General features: G+C 45.9%; 1 protein-coding gene across 3 annotated transcripts; it reads left to right on the forward strand.

Moving 5' to 3' along the window:
• Positions 1 to 3066: 3066 nt before the first annotated feature.
• On the forward strand, positions 3067 to 9622 carry LOC102379436 (acidic mammalian chitinase-like). Of its 3 annotated transcripts, none has more exons than XM_025205834.1 (12): positions 3067 to 3091; positions 4291 to 4320; positions 4454 to 4655; positions 5051 to 5107; positions 5686 to 5851; positions 6495 to 6619; positions 7352 to 7475; positions 7591 to 7776; positions 8044 to 8163; positions 8541 to 8682; positions 9102 to 9123; positions 9292 to 9622. In XM_025205834.1, exons 1-12 carry the CDS (start codon positions 3067 to 3069, stop codon positions 9551 to 9553), a joined length of 1461 nt encoding a protein of 486 aa, XP_025061619.1. In that variant the 3' UTR covers positions 9554 to 9622. The 3 variants fall into 3 exon arrangements, with proteins under 3 accessions (XP_025061619.1, XP_025061621.1, XP_025061618.1); XM_025205836.1 differs by having other exon boundaries at positions 9325 to 9622; XM_025205833.1 differs by lacking the exon at positions 9102 to 9123 and having other exon boundaries at positions 9210 to 9622.
• The last annotated feature ends 6099 nt before the right edge of the window (positions 9623 to 15721 follow it).

Genomic DNA, 15721 nt, shown 5'->3' on the forward strand with positions numbered 1-15721 from the left:
CAGGCCCTGGTGAACCTCAGAGCCGGCTGGTCCGGAAGTTAGTTAGAGATGGACCTGCATAACTTGACTCACCAACTAGCTTCTGCTGCATAATACATTTGCAAGCATCCCCTCCCGAGAGAGAATAAAAATCAGGAAAATGATCAATCAACTCCTGAAGTAAGCCAGGGGTGAAAGGTAGCTCCAAACTTACCCCCTCCTTCCCTTGCCAACAAAGGACCACAAGCTTCCTACGAAAGGTTAGAGGAAGAAAGGCAGTGAACTTGGTCAAGGGGGTTGTTTTCATTTTATGTATACAGGAAACGTACAGGATTAGGAGGACTAGAGCAATTCCTCATAGACTTGTGCCCAAAAGCTTGCAAAGAAATTTGTTCCAACTACTCAGTAGGTCTAATAAAAGAGATCACATCTACGCAAAGGAGCTTGCCTACCTATGTACTTAGACCAACACGACTACAACCAAAAATCCTCCTTACAGACACGTACATAAATCACCCCACCAACTACCCTAGGAAATCTTCCACTGAAAAGCTCTAGTGAGGAATACAACAATGCTTGTAGCGCTGAGAATGGTTCCACTTTAGACAGAGCACAGTTCACAAGCAATACAGAAACCCACTTTTAGCTTGGTCTTGTAGAACTGGAATCCAAAGACAATGCTTTTGCCAGAAAGGTTTGAATAATAAGGGGCATTGCTGTAATCTAGTCATAGAAAACTCAGATGCTTTCCTTTGCATGCCCATGCCACGCCAGTCCCCGCATCATTTGCTGAAATGATGCAAATATTCCATAGGTGGGTGTGACAGATTCGTGACGGTGATTTGTGATAGTAATGATCACTGCAAAGCACTGAAGGCTTTGACACCAAATGGTTGCCTTGTGCCTGAAGTTTTTTCCTGCTTGGCAGCTCCTTTTAAGAACACATGGCCCAAATAAAGGCACGACTGTGGAAAGGCAGGAAGAGAGAGCTACAGGGAATTGCAGGAGTGGTGTCTGCTCTCTAGCCCTGTTGCTCCCAGCTGTGCTACACTGGCACTGCAAAGTGGGCAGAACAAAGGGAGATACAGCTTAGCCCAGGTATGTACCCAAAACCAGCTCAGGCCTTGCAAGCTCAGGCCATACTCCTCACAAAACATAAAAGTTTTATGGCTTTTGGGAACCATGTGTCATGTACAGGAGGGTGAACATACAGATAGCTTGCACCACGACATAATAATAAGCCAAGCTTTGCATTCACTCTTATTCAGATTACTGGTGTAGCTTTGTTCTCATTTGCTTTCCCAACCCCAGGTATGAATACTTTTTAAAGGGAACATGCGAGTGCTCAAGTTGCTTTAAGAACCACATTCCCTGAGACAGATTCCTCCACAGATTCCCCAAACCATGAAGCCTGGCAGTCAGTGCTCAGAAGAACCCATCACCTTGACCAGGGAAGGCCTTACATCAGGACTGAGGTGTAGTTACGCAACTGTGTGCTCACCCCAGTTTAGCAGATTAGATGACATAAATGTAATTTATAGTCATAGAATCGGGTTAGAAAGGACATCAGGAGGTGACATCTAGTCCAACCCCCTGCTCAAAGCAGGACCAGCCCCAACTACATCATCCTAGCCAGCGCTTTGTTGAGCTAGGCCTTAACAACTTCCAAGGATGGAGATGTCACCACCTCCCTAGGAAACCCACTGCAGTGCTTCACCATCCTTCTAGCAAGAAAGTTTTTCCTAATATCCGACTTAAACTTCCCTTGCTGCAACTTGAGCCCATTGCTCCTTGTTCGGTCATCTGCCACCGCTGAGATCAGTCCAGCTCCATTCTTCTTTAAACACCCCCTTCAGGTAGTTAAAGGCTGCTATTAAATTCCCCACCCCTGCCCCCATTCTTCTCTTCTGCAGACTAAATAAGCAGACCAAATAACCCCAAACCATTTTCATTGCCCTCTGCAGGACTCTCTTCCAACTTCTCCATATCCCTTCTGCAGTGGGGGGTCCAAAACTGGACACAGTACTACAGATGCAAAATAGAAGGGGATAATTACTTCCTTTGATCTGTTGGCAATGCTCCTACTAATGCAGCCCAGTATGCCAGCAACACGGGCACATTGCTAGCTCATGTTCAGCTTATTGTCCACTGTCACCCCCAGGTCCTTTTCTGCAGAGCTGTTGCCCAGCCACTTGATCCCCAGCCTGTCCTGGTGTATGGGATTATTCTGTCCTAAGTGCAAGACTTTGAATTTGTCCTTATTGAATCTCAGCTTCCTAGGAAAGGGATAAACTGGGTGAAGTTCACTCTCTCTACAGAGCAGCTGCTATTTATTATGGGAGGTATGGCTGGAAAGATCTAAGGGTCATCCTTAACGTAGTAATGCAGAGCTCAGTAAATGCAGGTCCATATGAAGCACCCCATGACTGCCTAATCTGAAGATTTCATGGTCACTAATATATTCAGATGAGGCAGATGGGGGACTTTGCACTTGTACTTGTTGAACCTTGTGAGATTTCTTTTGGCCCAATCCTCTCATTTGTGTGGGTCACTCTGAATCCTAGCCCTACCCCACAGTGTACTGTAAATTTAGGAAATTACCAGGCTGCTGTATTCTTTCTCCTCTTTTAAAATAGGCTTGTGGAGCTCCTGGCAACACTTTGTCCTGCATTACATAATAGTCTCACCCCTAGCAATACAGTGGCAAGCTCCATGCTGTTCCACACCCTTTGGTGGTTATCAAGGTTTCCTTACATAATAGCATGTCCCGTAAATTTCCAGCGAAAGGATTAAATATTCTTCTGGGGCAACGAGGGAAATAGCCAATGCTTCCCTTTCAATCAGAGCCCACTTATCCAGCAGCCTTGATTCGGGCTGATAGAAAATAAAGATAGTATTCAGAGCAGAAAACAGCTGGCTGCATGAGGTCCCTATTTTGGCTTAGTCCACCTGAAGTTACAGATTAACTTTATGTTTAACGTATAGGATGGAGACGTGCACTGGTGTCACATGTGCAGCGGAGGAGGAGCAGGATTACCCTATAAAAGCAAGGCAAGCGATGCATAGCGCCAGTACACAGGCACCAAAATGGGCAAGCTTCTGCTTCTGACTGGTAAGTACAGGGAGCAGCAGATCCTCATTTTCTTCTCCCCCTGGGTCTCTAAAGAAGTAGAATATTTCCTGTCATGATACAGCTGCCTTTTCCTGCCTTTTCTGTCCATCTATCATCCTATATCATCTCCTCTCCCTATTTCATATTTCCCTAGATATCATCACCCACCATCTCCCTAGATATTTTCATCTCTCAAACGACTTACCTATATAAGTACTCATCACACTACTATTCAAGGTCATACATTGTTTTTCAACAAGGGATGGGAGGGATTTGAAGAGGAGGTAGCACCCTATGAAATAAAATATTGCTCTTAATTCTTATTCTTTTTATTAAAGAAAAGCCCTACACAGCTCATGGCAACTCTGGGTTATTGTGGATCCAGCAGATAATAGCCGGAGCATACTGCAGGTTATATGGAATAAATAAAATGAGAAGCATATCTAATAAGATTCAGAGCAGCATCAGTTTTAGTTATGGATATGTCCTGTATTAGGGAATGATTGGACCACATCAGAGTTTATGGACCCACTTTTGCCCTTGCTTACCAAACGGCTAGTGCCACCGACAGAGATGAGACTTCTTCAATTCAGGCTCCCTAAGACAAAGTAGCCCGAACTGAAGCGTGATGAGTTTGGAGCATAGTGGAAATGAATTACACTTTGGAACTTAGCTGCAAGTCCGAGGAGGCCAATACTTCTTTCAGGTACACAAGTTTAAATAGGAGCAATGGAGATATTGAAAAACAGGTGTTTATACTGGGACAGGCGGTGCCAAGGATTCGAAGGAGAGATTCAACTGCTGCTACCCAAGGAGGTGGGAAGACATCATAGATTATAGTTACATTTAACTTTCCCTCCAGGCCTATTTGGACGCATCTCTGAACTCAGGCCATGCTTGAGTTGTAATACATGATCTCAAGATGCACTCAGAAGTGTTTGGCATTCAGGAGGTTTGATGTGTGGGGAGCCTGGAAGGAAATGGGAATGTCATGTCACAAACAGTGGGAAAGGAAGCTAGAAACGGGTAGGCAGTCTATTGTCGGAGCAGCAAGCCCAGGGATAGAGCACAAAAAGCTTCAAGTGCTCCTCACAGCTCGACTCTGATGAGCTTCCAACAAACTAACAGGGGTAGGAGCAGAAACAGCTGGTCTTGATGGCTGAGCAACGAATGATGGAGCTTCTCTTTTCCTTCGACAGGTCTGGCCGTTCTGCTGCAGCTGCAGCTGGGTAAGTCCAGATGTCTTTTTAATAGTAGTTTCATGTTTGAATCACAGGAGCTTAAGTCACATAGCCCAGCCTGCTTCCTTGGTTGTTTAATAATCAAGGCATGCTGCTGTGATCTTCTCCTTCCCAATTCTAGCCTCATCCACCAACATTGTGTGTTACTTCACCAACTGGTGCCAGTACCGGCCTGGAATTGCACGTTACATGCCAGAAAATGTTGACCCATGCCTATGTACTCACATTATCTATGCCTTTGCTGGCATGCAAAGCAACCAGATCCAGACCATCGAATGGAACGATGTGGCCCTCTACGCTGGCATCAATGGACTCAAGAGCTAGTAAGTCTCATTTTGCTTGATGAGTTTCTCAGTCGACAATGCTGATGATCATCAATTGTAGTTAAGGGCTGGGTTATCCCACCGAGCTTTGTAGACTAGATTAATCTGTTACATAAGCCATGCAAAGATAACCTTACACCCAGCACTGAGGAGGCAAACGTTCAATACTGGACACAACAATGGCCAAGAGATTAGGACAGGAAGTGGAAGGTAACTACAACTTAGAAATCTGCTCTCAGATATCCCTGTGCGATTACACTGATTTTAGTGAGGTTCAGTGGAAGCCACTAAGAGCAAAAATGATCCCACTGTGTCCAAACGACTTCGAGTAACAACTATGATGAGCTTGCTCACTCTTCTTCTTTTAATGACATTTCAAAATCACTTCTCTGCAGCAATCCGGACCTGAAAACCCTGCTGTCTGTTGGAGGCTGGAATTTCGGTACCCAACAGTAAGGCTCCCATGGACGGTCTGAAGTTCTTCTTTCTCGTCTCCCTCTTTCCTGCTAACTCCTACTTCCTGGCCTGTAGCTGGACACAAACCATTCAGCTAGCCAAGACCTTCCTACATGCCTGCCCCAAAACGTGGAGCAGCGTTGTCCAGGGAGCAGGGGCACAAAGAACGAGACACCTCGCTGTGCTAGGCACAGCCAAATGGCAAAGTGGTTCTGTGTCCAACCAGGGCTCTGCTATGCTCAATCCCTTCTGTAGTGGGCAGGAAAAGGATTAAGGAAAAGTTGTTGGAAAGCCCTCAACATTAAGCTCTTCACTCATTCTTTGTCAACTGATCTGAAGCCCCTAACCACTTAATATGCTTCACTAGCGGGCTTTGAATTTGGGATTTTCATTACTGACCTCGGCCGCTAGAGTTATAGGACCTTTATAAGACAGATACAATGAGTAGCTTGGTTTCCTCTGTATGGACCAGCTATTGGAGCTCATAACACATTTAGAGACACACTACATCATACTTTGTGGCCATTTCAGAGGTTCAACAGTCACCATTTATCTCCATTTTGGTCACTTATAGGTTTTCCACCATGGTTTCCACTGCTCAGAACCGGCAGACCTTCATCCAGTCTGCCATCACTTTCCTTCGCAAGTATGGCTTTGATGGTCTCGACATTGACTGGGAATATCCTGGTAACAGAGGCAGCCCCGCTGATACTCAACAGCTCTTCACTGTCTTGATGCAGGTCAGCCTTTTTTATCATTAAGCTTTCATCCCGGTGACCAGGCCATCATAGCTAGCAAGAGATACAGTAGCTCATATAACCTATGACACTAAAGTAAAGAGATGCACATAGAGTTTGTTATGTAGCCTATCTGCAAAGATACTGCCCTCTTACAGGCATTGTTATAGTGCCAGAAATGTATTTTGCAGTATGAAGGATATTGCTCACTTTATATCATTCAAACCTGACCCTGTCCTACCATTAAAAATGTATTTCTCATACTAAATTACACTGGAAATACTGAATCCTAAAAAAACGAGATTTAAAAGCAATGCAGTTTATTAAAATCTTTCTATTTTATTTTTCCTTCACGGGTGCTTCAGTTTGAGACATGGTCCCATGTTAGAGAGCATTGGTCCTTTCAAGTCACTCAGAGAGCAGGTCAGGTATTCAAACTGTGATAATCAGTGTCTTGGGCAATATTTTGGAAAGCAGAACACGTATCCAAATATATCCACTGGTAGGACAAATATTTAATGGGTTGGTTAATGTTTTTCCTTCAAAATGTTTCCGCTCTTTATCACGGCCCTTGGAGTGTGAAATCTGGTGACCGTTGGCCTCTGCTCCGAACTGAGAGCCAAGACCGACGTGTTGTGTATTCCAGGAAATGTATGAAGCTTTCGAGGCGGAGGCTACAAAGAGCAACAAACCCAGGCTGCTGATCTCTGCCGCAGTGTCTGCTGGTGTGGGCACCATTGAAACTGCCTATCAGATCCCTCAGATGTCCAAGTAAGTGTGTCAGTAAGTTTCTAAACCCAGTGGGAACCAAAGAAAAGAAAAGAAGGCAGCAAAAAGCACGGGAGAGGAGACACTCGAAACAGATAATTAAAGTTTTGCAACTATTATACAGCTTCAGGCAGGGAGTCCCAGCCAGCTCTTGCGGACTGAAGACAGTAGCAGTAAATTGGGTTAATTAATGGAAAGATTCTACACATCATTTAAATGGAGGATAGGAATAGGTCGCATGGGCTAGAATTGGTCATCCAAAATTTCACACCTTCACTTCAACCCTTTGACATTATCTCATTTGCAAATCTCTCCGCCTTTGCAGCATGCAAAAAATGGTCACTTTTCACCTCTAAAGCAAAACAGCAAAACGTTCCTGTTCTCCAATACATGGTAGATCACGGGTCTTTGTACACGTTTTGGGTTGTTTAGATACACATCACAAAACCACACCAGGCTCAGTCACTTTATGCCCAATTCTGTGCCAGCTTTCCCCCTTGGCAAAAGCCTGTTGGCTTCACAAAATTATGCCAGGGACATGTCTGACCCTTCTGATCCTGCCACACATTTTGCGTTGCTCTGAAGTGTTAGACAGCCATACAGCTGCTTGGGAGCCTTGACACCATGAGGGATGGTTGAGCACATCAGATGGATGCTGAAGTCCATGTGTTGGGTAAATGGATGGAAAACGAAACCCCTAGATTGAGACCCATGGTCACTTGGTTTTCCTCAAAGGTACATGGACCTGATCAATGTGATGACCTACGACCTGAGGGGCTCCTGGGAAGGCTTCACAGGGGAGAACAGCCCTCTCTATGCAGGTCCTGCTGACCAGGGCTCATACATTTACTTCAATGTGGTGAGTAGCATAGGCATTGTGCCATCACTTCATGCCACTGGGGCAGGGATGTGGTGGCTGGGATGCTCGGACTCTATCCAGCTCCCTGGCTGGCTCACAATGCTGTCTCCTCTAGAACTACTCCATGAATTACTGGAAGGACCACGGTGCTCCCGCTGAGAAGCTGATGGTTGGATTTGGAGCTTATGCCCGCACCTTCACACTCAGCAACCCCTCTAACCATGGCCTGGCAGCTCCGACATCTGGCCCAGGTGCAGCAGGAGAATACACCCAGTCAGCCGGGACCCTAGCCTACTTTGAGGTAAAGCTCTCTGAAAGTCTGCTTCTAAAATAGTTCTAAGAGGTAGAGATGCCCAGAAAGAATGGCACAAGGATGTTTTACAACCTGCTTGAGCACTGGAAACCAGAGCCAAAACCTAGCTACCCTGCGGGGTTTTCATTCTGAGGAGTTCAAACCATTTTCACAGGGGCCTGGCAATCCCCCATGGTGTGCAACCAGGATAGCTACAGGACGCCAGATCAGCTTGACTTCCCTGAGATGTCTTAACAAGCACTTTTTATGTCCCAGGTCTGCCAGTTCCTGAAAAGTGGGGCTACCACAGTGTGGAACGCTCCTCAGGAGACCCCGTATTCCTACAAAGGAAATCAGTGGATCGGCTATGACAACCCGAAGAGCTTTGCCATCAAGGTGAACCATTTTCTATATCCTCTTTGTGTTTTTAGGTGCAGCATTCACTGTACATCAATAATGTATTGGGGTAAAGTGCACCATTCACATAGAACATGTATTGCTCTAGTTCACTCTGAACCTCATCCAAAGACAAAAGAAGTCAAGCAGAGCCCACAGGAGGCTTCAGTTCAGGTCTTGTGCTGCCTCTTGCCTCACTGACTGCTTGAGGGCTTTTAGTCCTGCTGATATAATAGGGACCACTCATGGTCACAATGACTGCAAAGTCTTCAGATTAGGTGTACATGCAGCATGAAGGAATGCAGAGGATGCCTAAGACACCTAAAAACCTTTACACCATCTGTTACAACTTTGTCTTGCATGATTGTCCTTCACAGGCTAAGTGGCTGCTGGAGAACAAGTTTGGAGGTGCCATGGTTTGGGCTATTGACCTGGATGACTTCCTCGGCACGTTCTGTGGGGAAGGCAAATACCCTCTGATGAATTCCTTGAAATCTGCCCTTGGCGTCACCACCCCCAGTAAGTAGACACACACAGCCCCCAGGCCTGGAGCGAGCTGCCCGGCAGCCCTCAGCTCGTGTCCTGACCCACCTCTTCTGCTTCAGCTGCCGCAGCCTCCTCCTCCTCGGCCAGTCTCACACCCACCAGGCCCCTCCGGCCAACTCAAAAGGCTGCAGCCCGTGGGCCTTTTCCTAGCTTATCATTCGAATGATATCAGTCTCTTCCCTAAGCCCCTCACCTATCTTTCCATTCTCTGCTACATCATGTTCTAGCTTATGGCTCATTGCAGCACTGCTTTCTGCCCACATACTGCCCTCGTATCTTATTTGGTGCTCCTTGGTTCTGCCCAGGATGCCACTCTCCCTCCCGGCCCACACACTTACCACGTGCACCTTTGCACATCTTTCCCTTGGGCACAGATCACTTCTCCAGGCAAGTCTGTTCAGCTCCTGCCCTGCCGTCCACCACCCCTCTCCTTTCAGCATTGCCTCAGGCTTAGAAACCAGCACATTTTAATCCCTGATCTTTGCATTTGCTTCTTCCAGACTGCAAGGTTCCAGCCACCACTCTTGGCACTGCTGCTAACCAGCCAGCCAAGCCAACCACAGCTGCCCCTGCTACCAAAAGCACTGAAAGCTCAGGTGGCAAACCAAGCTCTAGTGAAAAACCAAGCTCTAGTGAAAAACCAAGCTCTGGTGGCAAACCAAGCTCTGGTGGCAGCCCAAGCAGTGGCAACAGCAACTTCTGTGCTGGCAAGGCCAGTGGCCTCTACCCAGATCCCACCGATAAGAACAGCTTCTACAACTGCGTGAATGGCAGGACCTTCCAGGAGCACTGTGCGAGTGGCCTGGTCTTCGACACCAGCTGCTCCTGCTGCAACTGGGCATGAACACAACAGCCACTGGACCCACTTTCACCCAATAGATACCGACAATGTAGTCAAGAGCATGATAAATAAATGTGCATTGCATGAAAATGGCCTCTCTCTCTCTTACTGAATATTCCCAGATGGGGTGCACTGGGGTGACTGAGTTGCCCAAGGGTTCAAACCCAACTCTCAGATTGGGCAGTCATTCTCCTAACAGCTTTGCCAATAATCTTTGCAAAGGAAGAGTAGTTACAGGAGCTGAAATGAAAGTGGGAAAGCGTGTCCCTTCCTGAGAAGGGAATGTGATGGGTGCTTTATGAGTGGCAATATGGGCTAAGGGATAGAGCACTGACCCAAGAGCTGGGACTTCTGACTTCAGTGAGATTCAGAATCATTATTGTGCTCTCCCTGCCTATTCTGGACACCAATTCCAAAGACTCCCCACCAATAAAATGGGTCATCCAAGCTCCAAGCCTAGATGACTATCAGCCATCAAGTTAGCATAATTAAGTCACACTATAACCAACAGCATCCAAAGGAGTCATGTGGCTACCATTTCATCTGGTTGCCTTTGCTTCCCCAGGCTGAATGACCAGCTGTCCCTTTACAGCTGGGCTGGATGCAGGGAGGCTGTCAGGACAAGACCAGAATAAGAGTCCAATTTATGTCTTTGGATCCATAGTGAGATATCTTAACCCCTTTGCCATTGCACACCAAGAAATAACTGGAAGAATCTGGATGCTGATCTGGTTAGTCATCTGTTCTTCACAGCTTGTGTCCATCTATGACCAGTAATTACTGTGCATGCATTAGTAACTATATTGCACATCCCTTGTTCTCTGCATGTCACTATTTCTTTTGGGAGGAAAACGAGAGTTCAAATCAAGCACATGCTGCCTTTTTGTCCCTGTCCAGCTGTACATTAAATTCCTGAGTCCCAACTGAGACCTCTAAGGGGAAGTTTAAATTTATATTGCATTGTATCCCCACACCCTGGCTCACAACTTGTGAGCTTGAGACAAGTAAGCTTACCACGAGTTGTCCAAATTGTCTTGCCTTACATATGCTACCCACTAGGCACCCACATCTTTACTCCTAGTACACTTCAGATCTTGGTCCTGGCAGGGGCACACAACAAGTTTTCTGGTACCACACATTGTGGAGCCTTTTGAGGTGTGTAGTGCATCACAGGACAACACATTTTCCAAAACATTTTTCCTAAATGGCTTTCCAGATGGAAGCCATTTTAATCTATTATCATATGAGGCTGTTCTGGCTGCACTTCTGTGCATTTCATAGTGGGTGAAGCTACACATGCTTATAGTTTGCCTCCCTGAAGTGAGACACCTGTACTGGGCACTACTCCCCGATTCTGCAGAACCTGGTGGACCTCAGAGCTGGCTGGTCTGGAATTTAATTATATAGACAGACCTGCAAAGTTTGCTTTACCAAGTAATTGGACTCACCAACTACAGTTTCTGCTGCACAATACATTTGCAAGCATCCCCTCTCAAGAGAGAATAAAAATCAGGGAAAAAATCAACTCCTGAAGAAAGCCAGAGATGATTTGTAGCTCCAAATTTACCCCATCCTTCCCTTGCTAACAAAGGACCATGAGCTTCCTACAAAAGATAGAGGAAGAAATGCAGCAAGGGGGTTGTTTTCAGTTTATGTGTCTAGGAAACTTAAAGGATTAGGAAGACTAGAGCAACTCCTCACAGAAACACATGTAAATCACCTTACCAATTACCCCAGAAAATCTTCCACTGAAAAGATCGATTAAGGAATACACCAATGTTTCCATCACTGAAAACAGTTCCGCATTAATCCAAGCTGAGAAGGCTCAAGTGGCAGAGCCAGAGACCTGCAGACCCTGTTTGCGAGTGGATGTGCTGGGGTGGGGAGACAGCCCTGCAAGGGAGTGGGCCGAGAGAAAACAAACCAGCACTGGCATGTGAAGGGACATCTAATCACTAGTGTTTGCAGTAAGTGTATTTTCAGAAGGAAACTGCTTAAGAGAACAATCTGCCAATAAAGGAAACAACAGGGAGCCTATTGCCTGCAGCAGCTGTTCAGAGCCTGTTTCTCTGTGTTACCAGGAAGGAGTCCACTTTCCCCAGAGCAGCAGAAGCCTCGCCTCCACCATCTAGTGGTGGATCATAGTTAAAGCTGTGTTGCCATTTATTGTTATGGGAGGTAGATTGTGACCAGAAGGAAACCAATTGGGTTATGGGGTGGAAACTGTTTTAAAGGCTTATATCAAGTTGAATTTAATTATTGAGGTTGTTTAACACAAGTGGGACCACCCAGTGTGCTGGAATTATCCAGCTAATATGGTAGTTGTAAATTTTATCTAAACTGATAGTTTTATTAACTATTGTTAATATATTTTTTATTTAGTATTTTTTCTGTATATAAATTGATTGTGTATAAAAAAGAATAACATGTTCGTTGGGTTCAAAGCGAGATCCTCGGCAGTAAGGGTGAGGCACACACCTCTTCACGGGACACTTCAGTCACTAGTCTGCCTAAGGGGCTCCTAGGGCTACTGGCACCCTGAGGACGAAAAATCCAGCATATCACCCAGCTTTAGCGTGCCAGTATGAGTTACAGACAGAACACAGTTCACGAGCAATACAGAAACCTACTTTTAGCTTGGTCTCATAGAACTGGAACCCACAGACAGTGCTTTTTCAGGAAAGGTTTAAATAGTCATAAAAACCTTATTTGCTCTCCTTTTTCATGTCCTTGTGACAAGGTATTTAGTAGATTTTGCCAATTTGATGGCATCTGACAGGGCCACCCTTGAGCGCTTCTGCTATGGCCTTGAACTTGTGACCTCTGGGATATCAACTGTGCAACTTAGCCCCCACCTCATTTGCTAAAATGTTGTAAGGATTCCTGAGATGGATGTGGTAGATTAGCAACAGTGATTTGTGATACTAATGATCACTGCAAAGCACTGAAGGCTATGAAATACCAAGTGGCTGGCTTGTGGCTGTTATTTTACTCTGCTTGGCAGCTCCTTTTAAAAACACATGGCCCAAATAAAGGCACGACTGTGGAAAGGCAGGAAGAGAGAGCTACAGGGAATTGCAGGAGTGGTGTCTGCTCTCTAGCCCTGTTGCTCCCAGCTGTGCTACACTGGCACTGCAAAGTGGGCAGAAGAAAGGGAGATACCGCTTAGCCCAGGTATGTACCAAAACCAGCTCAGGCCTTGCAAGCTCAGGCCATACGCCTCACAAGACATAAAGGCTTATGGCTTTTGGGAACCCTGTGCCATGTACAGGAGGCTGAACACACAGCTAGCTTGCACCATGACATGATAGTAAGAGCCAATGCTTTGCATTCACTCCTCTTGGGATTACTGCTGTAGCTGTGATCATAGTGCAGTGCTTTCCCAAACCCAGTTGTGGATAATTTTTAAAGGGAACAGATGAGTGCTCAAGTTGCTTTAAGAACCACATTCCCTGAGACAGATTCCTCCACAGATTCCCCAAACCATGAAGCCTGGCAGTCAGTGCTCAGAAGAACCCATCACCTTGACCAGGGAAGGCCTTACAGGACTGAGGTGTAGTCACACAACTGTGTGTTCACCCTAGTTTAGCAGATTAGATGACACAAATGTAATTTAGTCATAGAATCGGGTTGGATGGGACCTCAGGAGGTGACATCTAGTCCAACCCCCTGCTCAAAGCAGGACCAGCCCCAACTAGATCATCCCAGCCAGGGCTTTGTTGAGCCAGGCCTTAACAACTTCCAAGATGGAGAGTCCACCACGTCTCTAGGAAACCCACTGCAGTGCTTCACCACCCTCCTAGTGACTTTTTTCCCCCCTAATATCCAATCTAAACTGTCTTGCTGCAACTGGTGACCATTGCTCCTTATTCTGTCATCTGCCACCACTGGGAACAGTCCAGCTCCGTCCTTTTTGGATCCACCCTGCAGGTAGTTGAAGGCTGCTATTAAATCCCGCTTCATTCTTCTCTTCTACAGACTAAATAACCCTCAGTTTCTCCTCATAAGCCATGTGCCTCAGCCCCCGAACCATTTTTGTTGCCCTCTGCTGGACTCTCTCTAACTTATCCATATCCCGTCTGTAGTGGGGGGCACGCAAAACTGGACACAGTACTCCAGTTGTGGCCTCACCAGTGCTGAATAGAAGGGAATAATTACTTCCCCTAATCTGTTGGCAATGCTCCTACTAATGCAGCCCAGTATGCCATTAGTCTTCTTGGCAACAAGGGCACACTGTTGGCATATGTTCAGCTTATTGTCCACTGTCACCCCCAAGTCCTTTTCTGCAGAGCTGCTGCCCAGCCAACCAGCCCCCAACCTGTCCTGGTGCATGGGGTTGTTCTGTCTTAAATGCAGGACTTTGAACTTGTCATTATTGAATCTCAGCCTGCTAGGAAAGAGATCAGTTGGATGAAGTTCACTCTCTCTACAGAACAGATGTTATATATTATGGAAGGTATGGCTGGAGAGATCAAAGGGTGATCCTTAATGTTGTAATGCAGAACTCAGTAAATGCAGGTCCATATGAAACATCCCATGACTGTCTGATCTGAGCATCTCATGGTCACTAATATATTCGGGTAAGGCAGATGGGGGACTTTGCACTTGTCCTTGTTGAACCTTGTGAGATTTCTTTTGGCCCAATCCTCCAATTTGTCTAGGTCACTCTGAATCCTAGCCCTGCCCTCCCACATATCTACTACTCCCCCAGCTTGGTGTCATCCACAGACTTGCTGAGAGTGCAATCCATCCCACCTTCCAGATCGTTAATGAGAATATTGGATAAAACTGTCCCCAGGAGTGACCGCGTGGGGCACTCCACTTGATACCAGCTGCCAATCAGACATTGAGCCATTGATCACTACCCATCCATCCTGACAATCCAGCCACAGCTTTCTATCCAAATTATTAAAATTATGCTCATTTTATACCACCTCTCCACTGTACCAAAAGATGTACAGGGGCCCAAGCATACATTGGGACTCTAACACTAAATCTGCCAGGACAGGGGTTAGCAATGTTTTCCTGCGGAGGGCTGGAATGACTCAGTTGGGGTTGGAGATGGGTGGGCAGTAAGACCAGGCTGGTGTCACCACTTCTCCCTGCAGCCCAGCTGCAGCTCAAGGGGGAGAAAGCCGCCTTCCACTGGAGGCCTTGCCATGGACAGAAGCCACAGGCACCAAATTATGGCACAGCACAGGCTCTCTCCCAAATGCCACTGGCTCCACAAGCCAGATCCAAAGGCATCATGGGCTGTTCCTGGCCTGTGGGTTGCAGACTCCTGTTCTCTCTTCAATAATTCTCTGCTACAAACCTAAAATGCACCAACATCACCTTCAAATGTATATCTTGGCTTTAAATTCTGACCTTCCAGAGCCAGGAAAACAAGGTGCCATGTCCCTACGTAGACTTCAGAGAACTATGCCTTTACTGCTTTGATTGACCTTTAAATTTCATGTCAATTAGCTTTCTACAATGTGCTGACTAATCTCAACAACAAGGGCAAGCTGGTCAAAAGCTACCTATAGAAAGCAATAGACCTTATATAGTAAAGATATTAAGGTCATTAAGGTTGGAGTTTTCCGAAGTCTTTGGAAAGCTTTTGTTACAGTATCACCTGAAGAGCATGTTGGAAAAGCATTTCCAGCGATATCTTCTCCCCTTAAAGGTGTGAATATCTTATCTGTTACATAAAATAAATTAAAAAGGGTCATATAGGTCACAGAAATCTCTTCTTGAAACGACCTAATTATTTTTCCCAAGGACCCCATAAAAATTAAGTCTAGGTGACCTGGTGGTAATTCTCTTTCCTTTCTTTTTACCAGTTGCTACAAAATACTTCTGAGTACAGTGATGGAGGGTCTCTCTGCCGGTTTTCTTTGTTGGTCACATTAATGTGATGTACTCAACATATATTCACAAAGAGTTGTGGTCAATCAAAGTACACATTTTCTTGGCAAAAATCAATTTGTCCTGAACAATTCTGCTCAACTCTACTTGTAATGTATGAGCATGGCAAAAATAAGGACAAACACTGTCACTTCTTTGAATAGGACATGTTGGGACAATGCTTTGAGTTGGGGTCTGAAAGTCCGAGCTCTTTGCCAGTGTGAATAGACAAGACTCCACAGAAGTCAAGGGACCCATATGTGTCTTATACACTGCACAGTG

The sequence above is a fragment of the Alligator sinensis genome, unplaced genomic scaffold (genome assembly GCF_000455745.1).
Source record: "Alligator sinensis unplaced genomic scaffold, ASM45574v1 scaffold872_2, whole genome shotgun sequence".
Lineage (NCBI taxonomy): Eukaryota > Metazoa > Chordata > Crocodylia > Alligatoridae > Alligator > Alligator sinensis.